This window comes from Rhincodon typus, chromosome 18 (assembly GCF_021869965.1).
Source record: "Rhincodon typus isolate 14 chromosome 18, sRhiTyp1.1, whole genome shotgun sequence".
Classification (NCBI taxonomy): domain Eukaryota; kingdom Metazoa; phylum Chordata; class Chondrichthyes; order Orectolobiformes; family Rhincodontidae; genus Rhincodon; species Rhincodon typus.
Window position 1 is genome coordinate 32,686,619 of NC_063349.1, and position 12,394 is coordinate 32,699,012.

The 12,394-nt window shown below is 38.4% G+C and overlaps 1 protein-coding gene across 1 annotated transcript in view; it reads right to left on the reverse strand.

Moving 5' to 3' along the window:
• The window catches only part of cttnbp2 (cortactin binding protein 2), a 134,807-nt gene that overhangs the window by 70,418 nt on the left and 51,995 nt on the right, over positions 1-12,394 (reverse strand). Inside the window, exons 4-6 of the mRNA XM_020525427.2 lie at positions 10,233-10,463; positions 9,786-9,893; positions 2,006-3,761 (exon numbers count right to left, since the gene is read on the reverse strand). Coding sequence (XP_020381016.2) covers positions 2,006-3,761; positions 9,786-9,893; positions 10,233-10,463 — 2,095 coding nt within the window. The remainder of the gene's footprint in view (positions 1-2,005; positions 3,762-9,785; positions 9,894-10,232; positions 10,464-12,394) is intronic.

The following is a 12,394-nucleotide window of genomic DNA, read 5'->3' on the forward strand; positions in this document are numbered from 1 at the left end:
GAACAATAAGTATTGTATTATATAAAAAGTTGTTTTATAATGTCTATTTGCAAGGACTAAAGTGCATTATGTTATTGCTTTTGTTTAGATGATTAACTTTTCACACCTTAGCTGAAAAAATACCATTAGAAAAATTTAACAATACCGCACATATACAAATGCTTTAGTTGCTAATGTGTTAATTGTACATACATGAACTATTAACAGAAAAATGATATTATATATGTTAATTGCTTTAAACTAACCAATAGAAAATGAATTCTGTAAAAATCAGGATATTTATTTTTAAAAAGTTCAGTTTGTAACTTAAGGTTTTAAACTGGATCTTCAATGTTTTTGCTGTTTTTACAAGTAGCACTTGGAGTGCTGACAATAAAATGATTAATAGCACAGAGATACTAAAATTATGCCATTATCTGAATATTCAGTTAGACATTTATTTCACACTATCAAGCCGTCGATGTGGAGGTAAGTTTGCTAAATAAATGAAGATTATGTATTGTATGGAAGGCTTTGCGTATCCTTCCTTGAACAGAAGGCTGCAAAAGAAAATAAAAGGAAATTGTTTTCAAATAACCTGTCTCACAATCCTTAAATGGTCATTTACAAAAACCAATGACATATTGTTAAAATAAATAAAGCAAATTATGTGAAGCAGGCAGATTGCAACAAGTGCAGTATTTATTTGCAACCTTTCGTGTACCAGGGCTTTATGATTATTAAACAAAGTTTCTGAATTTCAATACAATTCAGATGCATCACCTGGCATTTTAAGAAGTGTTTTAATGGCAATTCACCTTCTTCACAATTATCCTAATATATTGCAATTTGTGCACGAGAAAGGAAAGCATGTTCAGCAAGTGCAAAATATGTTCAATATGCATGGGTTAAAGCAAGCAGCTCATACACATAGCTGATTGGTTAGCACACATGTATGACAGTGTTTCAAGTGCTCAGCTGCTAAAAGGGACAAAAGCTAACACAAGTTTACATTCAGGGTATTTTAAAATGCAAAGAGTTAAAAGCTGCATTGATCACAAATTTATCATCTACAGTGGTCGAAGATTCTTAAAGCACTGCATGACATGCACTGATCACAAGATCTCAGGGATAGAAATACAATTGCTGATGTCAGCATCAGAGAGTGATACAGATGGTTAATTTCAGATCGAATAAGTCATTGCTTTTAGATGCAATACAACCAAAACAAGGATACCGATCAAGTATTGCAACATGGCTAATGAAAAGAAAGCGATTTGTCTGGAGGTAGAAAAATATTTACACAAAATTACAAGTCTTCATTTGTAAATGTGAAATCATTTTTAAAAACAAAAGAAAATTGTGAAGTTGTGAATCCCCATTTTCCATGTTATCAGATCCCCTTCACCTATCGTATGCAAGTACATAACTCAAGGTGGCAGATTCTTCCATTGGACAGTGGAGGCCTCTGCTGGAGGTGGATCATTAATTGATTGAGGTGTTGATGAACGAGGCTTTCAACAGCACAGTCTCATGAAAGAATAACGAAAATGATACTGAAGGGCTAGAAGGCATCGTTAATGAAGAAATTAAGCTTTTTTGTGGCTTTACTCTGTTGTACATTGACTTTTTTCAAATATTTATTCACAAAGGTGACATTCCTTTTAGATGAAGACTTAGTCAGTTTATGGCCAAACAAAACTTGTGACAATTTAAATAAATGTAGCAACAGTTCAACATTCAGTAGCAGTCTTTAATACAAAAATATCCGCAAAAGACATTTTAGGGGCGAAATCTGTTCAAATAATTTTAATGGCCATTTAGAATCATATTATAACTAACCAATTCAAAATCATGGGTTGATCAAATAAGAGGTTTAACTTGCATTTCAACTGGATTGAATTTTTGCCTGGTTTTAGGCTGTGGGAGAACAAAAATCAATATCTTTAAAGAAAGACATTTTGCATTTATGCTCAGATTTGTTGTATTGGCAGTTAGAAATGAGACAGTATTCCAATCCCTTTACCTGATGATGTGATCAGTAGATTGTCTGTTTCACATGGTCTAGTGGATGAGGTTCTTTTGGTTGTACTAGCAAGGTCAATGGAGGTGCTAGAGGCGATGGTGGTGATGATGAGGGAACACTCTGAACATGCTGTTTGGTTCAGCTGCAGGGATAAGGAAGGCCTAGCACCCACCTGAGATGCAGCCACGGCAGGGACAGCACAGCCAGCAGATGCTATATCCACTGTTGGCTTAGGTGGCAATTGTGGCAATGATGTCTTTGGAAGAATCTCCTCATTAGTTCCCTTAATTCCAGGATGTGGACTGGAAGAGGATGCAGCCATGGTTCTACCTTCAATCCGAGTGTTAAATCCAACAGTTGGGGATCGATTCCCATCCATAAAAGTTTTTAATGGTGGATGAGGAGAGGATGGAGTCTGTGACAATCCGGGCTTTTTTGGAGGAATAGGTGGCGGATTTCCTCGGTCAACTCTTGCGCCCGTAGGAGATTTTAGTCCAGCAGGGGAGACGGTCAAAGAACTGGCAATTTTACCAGCAACCTGTGGATAAGGTGAACCCTCACTCATCGTTGGATGCGCCAATCCAGGTTTTAGGTTGCTGACAGGGAGATTTCTGCTCTCTGTGCCAAATGGAGATGCATTGTTTGCACAAGGAGGCTTTACTATGCTTGGTGGACCTGTGAATCTTGAAAGAACCTGACTGACAGTGTTCCGAGCCAGCTGTTTGGCAGGTGAATTATCTCGGTTAGTGGGAGACAAATCGCGTGACGGGGACCCGGTTATAACACTGCCATGTTTTTCCTGGTCCACAGTTTGTGCTTGAAATTTAAATCGAGCAGCTTGAATTCTTGGACTCAATCCTGGTTGCAAAGTTGTGCATGTGCTTGGTGAACTTAAACTCTGCATTGTTGCTCCTGGCGAAGAGCATGGTGATGATGTTCCTGACGGAGGAGGAGAGGGAACCACAGTATTGCTTAGCACAACAGACGTCCCCCCTACCAAGTGTGGTAATGCCCCAGTCAAAGGACTGGGACTGGTGCTGACTGATGGTCCATTCTCCAAACTGGAAGGAGCAACTTTGGTTGGTGTTGTCGGTATAATTTCTTCTGAATTAATTGTTGCTACTTGTTTATCACTGATTGGTTTTACTAATGCCGTATTGTTAGACAGCTTTGTGCCTCCTACTGATACAGGATTTACAGTAGAAAGTTTAACAGGTACTGTCTTCTTAGTATTATCATTGGCAACATCAGGTAAATTTTCTGTTTGAGAAGCAACAGACAACATAGTTTGCTTACCATATCCAATAGCCAGGTCTTTATTCAAATTATTGCTCAATGAAACAGTTCCATTTTCTTTTGTACAATTAAGTTCCATCATTTTTTTGAAACTCTCAACTTCTAGCCTCAGATCTTTGGTACGGTTTTCCTCACGGTTAAGTTTGGCACGCAGCTGTTCCCTTTCAATATCAAACTCAGAGAGCTGTTTTTCCATTTTGGCTTCCATTTGTAGGCTTTTCTTTTTCTCCACCAGCAACTCCTCCTCCAATTGACTGGTCTTCTTTTGCTCAGCGTCAAGAGTTTTGGTGAGGTCTGCTAGTGTCTGGCTCTCATCTACTACTTTGCCAGCAAGCTGTTTGCACTCTTTAACCAGCATCATTACAAGCTGTTTATTTTTAATTCGTTCTTCCTCAAGCTGCACGATCAACTTTTTATTCTCTGCCTCAAGTTGTTTTAATTGAGATTTCTCAAACTCTACCTGGAAAGAGTTCACAAAAATCAATTAGCATGCAAGAATTTTCCCCTTACAAAATAGCTTTTAAAGTTCATCTTTGCAAATTACTGGCTCTCTATTTTGTCCATGATCTATACCTTTGTCTGTAAGCTTCACTATTAGTGCATGGGACGTTTAAAATCAGTGAGGGTTTAAAATAATTAACAAGTACCTTTCTGTCCTGTAACTATGTTAATTATGATTTTTAAAAATTGGGAAGACATACCAAATGTGGACAGATAAACAAAGGTCTAAACTTCTTATTCACTACCTTTAAAATCTGCAAATTTTAATATTAACATTGCATTTTATTTATTTTCCATTGCAATATTTAGATGTTTGCCAATTGTACTTGTGTTTGCCATGATTTAGCACACGTGGCACAGTGACTGTTAAAATCAATAGACGAAAGCAAGTAAAACTGTGAAGACTTTGTGAATATTTACACACAATGTTTGTAAAGACTATTTCCTGCTGAGTTCTTTTTCCATGGAGCACAGGTTTGATCTCTGAAACAAGAGAATACAGGGAAAATGTTCTCTCTTGTGGAGGAAGAGCTTGTATAGAGATCGTTAATATAAAACAGACACAAAGCAATCTAACAAGAGTACTCAGGCAAAAACATTTTTATCCACAGAGTCATAAGAGTGTGGAAGTCACTGAAGCAGAGAATGGTTGAACAGTGTAGATGGGCAGTTAGTGAAGCATTTAAGAAGGTGGGAATGGATATTTACATTGGTAGATTAACATGAGAAAAAAAATGGGAAAGGTTCATTTGGAGCATAAGCACCAGCATGGACTGATTATGCCAACAGCACTTTCTGTACCAGATATCCTATGTAAGTATAAGTTAATCATATTTAATTCCATCACTTTTAATTGTAACATTGAGATGCAGAAGCCTGTGAAGGGTGCTCTGAACACAATACTTTATTGGTAAGGGAAAATTATGGACCAGCTATATTTGATAAACATGCACCAAAACAACAAAAAAAAACACAGCCATGCTCAAAGATTTAAGAATAATGGCAATAATTATGATATTCAAATAAATATTTAAATCCTGGCATCCTGCTGTCAAAAACTTAAATATCTGACATTAAGGGCTGAATTTTCTCATTGTCAATAAAAACAAATTTTGTCAACCTGCCCTGACTCTTAGTGGCTTCTGTGATGCAATTTTCTGTTTTTCACCTTGCAATTGATCTCTTTGACATCCTTCTCTTGTAATTACGTGGCAGACGGTGGAAGCAGTGACCACTGCTAGCACCTTCTGGTGTTCATGTTGTTGGCAGCATACTTGGAGCTCAGCTCCACACCACCTCAGATGCTGCAAGCTAGGAACTGCTCGTTGCACCGGGGTACTCCATCATCAACACTGGAGAAATAGCCTAAAAAGACAGGTTAGGTCCTCACTTTGTGAGCAGGGACCTGAAGGTGTTGTATCGGATGCCTTATCCTACTGAGCACTGTAGGGGACCACACCACCGAACACAGGCAGCCTGAACCCAGATAGCAGACAGCAGCTGGGTTCAGTGCTGACTGTGAGTAAAAAGAAATACACAGCAGGACACACAGTTATCTTCTGCACTCCATCAAACACTCTGCTATTCTCAGGGCCATCACTCAGTCTAAAAGCTGCCACTGCACACATGTATCTCACCAAGATATGTGGTTTCACAGTACCCACTATTGCATGCATCAGGTCTAGTTAATGACTCTCAACACAACTCATCCTCCCAAACTATTAACTCTTCCTGCCCTCTACCATTTCTACTTCCTCACTGGGGACACTTCACTACCTCTGACTCATAGCGCCATAAACTGCTCTTCCATCCAACTTTCATTATACTTCAAGCCTTCCTTTGCCTCATTGGATGACTGGAAGGACACAGATCCTCAGATTCTGGTAGGATCAAGACCTAACCAACTTTAGATCAGAAGACTGGGCGTACAATTCATGTCAGGATCATGGAGCTTTCCTGCAGCTTAAGTTTCTGGGATTTATATCAGGACAGAGATTGACACATGGGAACGTTGGTGTAGTGTTGAATTTTAAAAATATATTTTTAATAGATCAAAATCCTTTTTATGGGCTGTTGTGGTGCAGTGGTAGTTCACCTGCTTCTGGTCTAGCAGGTTCAAGTCCCACCTGTCCCAGAGGTGTGTCATGACAACTTCAAGGTTGATTAAATACAGTTTTCTAAATGACCATGAAAGCCCCCTCACTGACGTGGGTGAGGTCTAAAATAAATATTTCTCATCTGTATTCAAATAGGAGAAAGATACTGCAGTTGGCGAATTTCAGTTGGGATAGTGAGGTAGTAGAACATGTTAAGATTAATAAGGGGGAGGTTTTTCGATGTTTTAGCAAGCCTACAGGTGCATAAATCCCTAGGCTGCAATGGGAGACAAGGAAGGAGGTGTTATTGTATTGGATGCTTCATCCTACTGAGCACTGTAGGAGATCACGCCACCAAACAAAGGCAGCCTCAGCACAAATAGCAGCTGGGTTCAGTGCTGACTGTGAGTAAAACGGAATACACAGCTGGAGCCCTGGTGGATATATTCACTATTTCACTGGCCACAGGTGAAATGTCAGATGGCTAGCTAATGTGGTGCCTTTGTTCAAGAACAGCAATAGATATAAGCCAGGTAACTACAGACTAGTTAGTCAGATGTTAATGGTAAGGAAGTCTTTAGAGAAAATTCTGAGGGACAGGATTAATCAATACTTGGAAAAGCAAGGATTGATCTGCAACAGTCAAAAATGGATTTAAAACAGGGAGATCCTGACCGACTAACTGAGTTTTTTGGAAAAGGTGACTAAAGATATTGATGAGAGTACTGCAGTTGATTTGATTTATGTGGACTTCAACAAGGCCTTTGACAAGCTTCCATATGGAAGTCTGGTCCAAAAGAGCCCATGGGATTCAAGTCAAGTTGGCAAACAGAATACAAAAACTGGCTTGTAAGTAAGAGGCAAAGGGTGATGATGAAAGTTTGTTTTCGTGATTAGAAGCCTGTGGCCAGCACTGTACCACAGTGTTCGCTGCTGGGACCCTTGCTGTTTGTTACATACATTAACGACTTGGATGTGAATGTAGAAGGTATAATTAGTAAGTTTGCAAATGACACGAAAATTGGTGGTATTATTGATAGTGAGGAGGACAGCCTTAAGGGGCAGACTGATATTGATTAACTGGTAAATTGGGCAGAACAATGGCAGATGGAATCTAATCCTGATGCATTTTAGGAGGTCCAACAAGGGAAGGATATAGACAATGAATGATAGGTCCCTGGGGAGTATGGAGAAACAAAGGGACATTGGTGTACAAGTCCATAGACCCCACTGGTACAGGCAGAAAGAAGCCATAGTGTAGGCTATAGGAGCAAGAAAGTCTCCTTACAACTTTATGAAAAATTTGGTAGGCCACAGATAGAGTAGTGTGTACAGTTCAGGTCGCTACACAATGAAGGACATGATTGCACTGGAGAGGGTCCTGAGGATTCACCAGGATGTGGCCAGTGATGAAAAATCTGTTATGAGGACAGATTGGATAGGCTGGATTTGCTCTCCCCACAGTAGAGAAGGCTGAGAGGGGATTTTATTAAGGTATACAAAATTATGAGAGGCATAGACAGGGTAGATCACGAGGACCTTTTCCCCATAGCAGACATGTCTAAGACCAGACGACACAAGTTTAAGGTGAGGACTAAGCGGTTTAGAAGCGATCTGAGAAATAAAAATTTTTCACTCAAAGGGTAGCTGAAATATGGAAAATGCTGCCGGAGAGGGCGATGGAAGCAGATTTCTCGCAACATTTAAGAAGCATCTGGATGAGCACTTAAATTGCCAGGGCATAGACCAAGTGCAGGTAAATGGGATTGGTGCAGTTTGATGTTGCTGGTTGGCAAAGATATGGTGGGCCAAAGGGCTGCTCCTATGTTTTATGACTCTACGATCATAGTCCCCACTTCACTTAAGGAATGTTCCCCTTTGATTTTAAGATGTGACCACTGAGTTGAAGCACATACAGTCTGGCTGCTGCTTAAGCTGACACAGCTCAAAGCATCACAATGGCATGCCTACCCCCATTCAGTGTTCCAAACCATGACATGCTGTCAGCCTTTCTCAATGTGCAAGAAAGGAAATGCAGCTACCAAGGCTGGAAGCCGTCAAGTAAGCAGGAAAGTGAATGAATGCTAAGAAATCAAGCTAAGAGTCATTAGAATGCCTCCTGTTTAGATGCTGGGATGTGCACCCCCCGTGTGTGAAACAACCTGGCAGAAGCATCCAAGTCCTAGGTGCCCCTGAACTCCAAAGTAAAATGTTGAAGGGTGGAAGCAATTCAAGAATTAGTGCGAGGGCAGGCATAATGACGACAGCCGGGTCAGCAATGGGCAATCTGCAGCCACCAGTTAACAGCTCTGCTTTATAAATCGGGAATTTTCAGTTCCGATTTATTAGGGAAGAAAGGAGAATTGGAATCGGTTTAAAAGTGAAGTGAGTTGGGCTAATTATGAGATGCCAATTCATGGAAATAAGGTAGTCATGGCTCACCAGCAAGATGAAAATTCTCTCACCACTGAGTTTTCATTTTTATTCCCCACTCTTCGTACGTTCCAAACTTTCTTGCTACTGTTTGTCTAATTCCAAGGAGGGGAAAATTCTGCCCCAAGTATCTTGTCCTCATTAGAACGATACAATTACTTCGTTATTTTGTGGAGATGGTTTGCCTGGGTTGTACCCTAATTTTAGTTGCAATTTGTTGCTCTGCAATATTCTATACCACAAAAATAATTCATGTTCAATCTCTGAAAGACTGGAATGTTTGCAATAGCGTATTAATGAATAGACATAACACCAGCAGTCACTTTGAATGAAAGATTAAAGAGGTAGCTCTCATAGCAATCTAAATAGTACTTCATTTGGATGTATGATATTCAGAGCAAATGAAATGCACCCATTATAAGGGTGCATAGACAAACGTTAACAAAAAAAAAGTTTTTTGAGTGCTTAAGCTAATACAGTTACTGAAAAGAAAATATTTACTGTGGGATCGTTTACCTCAGAATATAAATGCAAAAAAATTCCAAGCCATTGGGAAGATGATTTATAAATATTGCTAAGAGATTTACTGCAATATCTTTGGATAGCTTTTGAAACATTCAATAAAGGCATTAGTGCACATGAGTTATTAGAAATTAAATTTCTAATAACCCACATAAAACTAACGTTGGCAGAACTTACAATCAAATGACCTTCTAATACTGTTTTAGAAAGAAAACCTCGGTCAGGACATTGAGATATCATTTGGTGAAACTGTGGCAGACAGACAATCTTTAATAAATTGCCAGGCAGTTTTTTTTCTTTCTAACAGAGGACAGAAACTACACCAATTCCTTCTTCAGTAAATAAGGGACTTCATCTGGTTGGGGCCAGTGGATGGAGAACTGACAAAGTGGACAAAAATTTGGAGAAAAAAAAAACTTAGGTTAGAAAACATAATTTATCTATTCAATGGGCAGACCAAACGATCTGCAGAAAATATTGAACTATTAAACTTTAGTATGGGTTAGGACAACATTTTCATCATAACTGTTTTCAGTTTATAAAATGACTCACTCAACACACCCCTGCAAGCATTTTATTGGGGATTGCTCCCATTCAAAGCATATATGATTGCTGGTTGTCATTATTCTGCAACTCTTATGAATACTGGTTACATTTGACACATTAAACGCATGGTATACAGATAGTTAAAAAAAAAAATCAGTTTCAGATGTCAAGTAGCTGATCAGGTTATGCCGAGTCTTCAGCAGGGAGCAACTTGATCTGGCACATACCACTATTGTAAATTATTACCGCAGTAACGTTTTCCTTTCATTCAAATTCTCAAGAATACTAAATGGCTTTTGCAACATTTTCATCAAAGTCTTAAATCATTCCAATCAACTAGCTCAAAAGTCAGTTGCTATAATTTCAAGCAAGTCTTATTTTCACACCTGCTGTAAAAGCCGCTCACGCTCTTTCTCTAGCATGTATGTAACATCATCTCCCTGGGCTGCATCTTGGGCATGTTTATGCCTCTCCTCTTCAAAGTCCAAGATGACCTAACAAATGAAAAGTAATGACATACTCTGTGAAACCCTTTTCCTGATTTTATAAATAGGGTTCAACTTAAATGAACCGTGAATTCTGGCCTATTAATGAACAGCATGGCGGTGTTTTGTTCTGGCAACCTTCAAGAACAAACAGGTCTCTAACTGAATCTCTTTTTTTGATCAGCTGAAAAGTTGATTTTTAAAGGCTTCACACTTGCCGCACAGAGTAACAGATTTACGACGTAACTCTTCCAATCAATTGAGACATTTCAACAACCCAGCAATGATTTAATTTGCACTGATAAATGGCTGGAAATAAAAACCATTTAGGCAAATCCGACCACCTACCTTTCTATGTCGAATTTCAGCTGCAGCTAACTGTGCAGACATTCTTTCCTGCATCTTTTTGCAGTGATCCATGACTATTTGCAATATGGATAGTGGACTGGTACAGATGGCCGGCTTATCTTTGCTGCCATCATCACCACCTGCTTCATAGTCTCTCTGGAGAGCCAGGAAAGGATCGCTGAGATTAAACGTCCCATAACGTTCCTGGATAAAAACATCCTTTCGGCGAGACTGAAATGACAACAAATTGAATAGCATAAACAGGAAATCGAGAAACAGTATACCTGGAATTGCTACACTTCATATTCATTTGAGAACACAAGAATTAAGGAAACAGCACTGTCTTTGGGATTGCGCAGATAGATGCACGGGAAAAGATGGCAGATACTGAAGATGTGAAATAAAAACAAAAATCTCTGAAGACAGAGAACACAAGACTCATACTAGACTCCCTCTCCACAGATGATGCTAGACCGGAGTATTTTCAACATTTGTTTTAAAACAAATGGGGTATCATAACCTTCTTTTGATACATTTTATGCTGGATTTTCCATGTATTTTTCTTATGTAATTTATGTAGAATATTTATTTAATTGCGTCTACTACCTAACCAATGTTACTGAATACCTAGCAACTTGTTCATTTCCTTCAACATGTTTCAGTACATTAATTCTTGCATGACACAGTATTAATACCTGCTGTATTGATCCTAATTAGTCAGCCAATTTCCTTAGAGACAAAAATAAAATCCAGCAATTTAGTTGGAAATTTTGTAATCAGTAAATTTTGTTCTAAAGCAAATCTGAATGACTCGTGATTCTCTTTTCAGAACTACTCAGAATAATCACACTCATGGGTGAATCAGTCTGAGTAAATCAGTCAAGAGAATACCCATGACTGATGTTCAACACTGAGTTCTTAATGGCTGGGATGTTCCCTGCCATTTAGTACTCTGTGTGCTCTTAAATAGTCACTCTCACATTTGGTTTTTATTTCTTTTAAAATTATAATTTATGAAGGCTGACATTTTTTTGTGATGAAAATGCCCATTTCCCTGCATAACTATCAGTTTACTAAACACATGAATGCACAATTAAGAAAGTTAAGAACATTTGTAAGTAAGATATTTAGAATTACTTAATTTTCATTTACAAAAGAATTTTAGGGCCTTGGTGCTAAATCTACCTTTAAGAAGGCAACATGGCATTTCTGCAATGGATCTAATCAGTTCATTCAGAGACACCATATTTGTTTACTAATTTTAACAAAAATGTAGACTTGGACTTCAATTGTTATACTTATTATGAGACATAACACAAGTATGTCTTTAAAAGACATGCTCATACCTTCACTGTATCATAGTATGTGACCTAAGGGTATAAAGGACTCATTCTCCGTCTTACCTTGGACTACCTGAAGCATTATACTCTACTAGAACCACACTCCTGTGTTGTAATCTAACATCTTGACATTAGTCTAGACACATTATGTGCCTGACGTGTGTAATGTTAACAGTTAGCTGTAATAAATGTTTATGTCATGAGCGATAACACAAGCATTGCCGCATCAGGTAAAACAGACTATTGGAGGCTAACCAATACTTATCCATTTTCTACACAAATCAGCTTATGAAGAAGAATGCGCCATTTGATGTTCTGATGCTTACATGGATATATACACGAGGAAGATGTAAATGAAGGATAATTGAAATAATTGGATTATGTCAAAAGCACAGCATCAAACTCATTACAATTAAATGCCAAAGTAGTATTTATTTTTTTCTTATGGACATCCACCCCCCCCATACCAAACTCTCATCCTAATGGATTCCAGCTAATGCTGCGCTAAGATTATTTTTGCCAATAATTACATTAATAAATTCACCATTCATTGTTATAGTTTCAAAAATAAAATCACCAAATCTCTATCTTCGTTTAAGCTTCAAATTTACACAGCCAATCAAAAAAACTGTCAAATTATAATTGTAGGATTAGAAATTTAATGTGCCTGCACTGCTTTTGGGACTGAAAATAGTTTCAATGAAAAGAAAAGTTGTGAACCAGACATTAGCCGGAACCTGCAATGATAATCTGTAAATAAGCAAGTTAATGTGCTTCAGCAGAAGTAAAATAACCTAGGCTGAGATAACAAGGTGTAGAGCC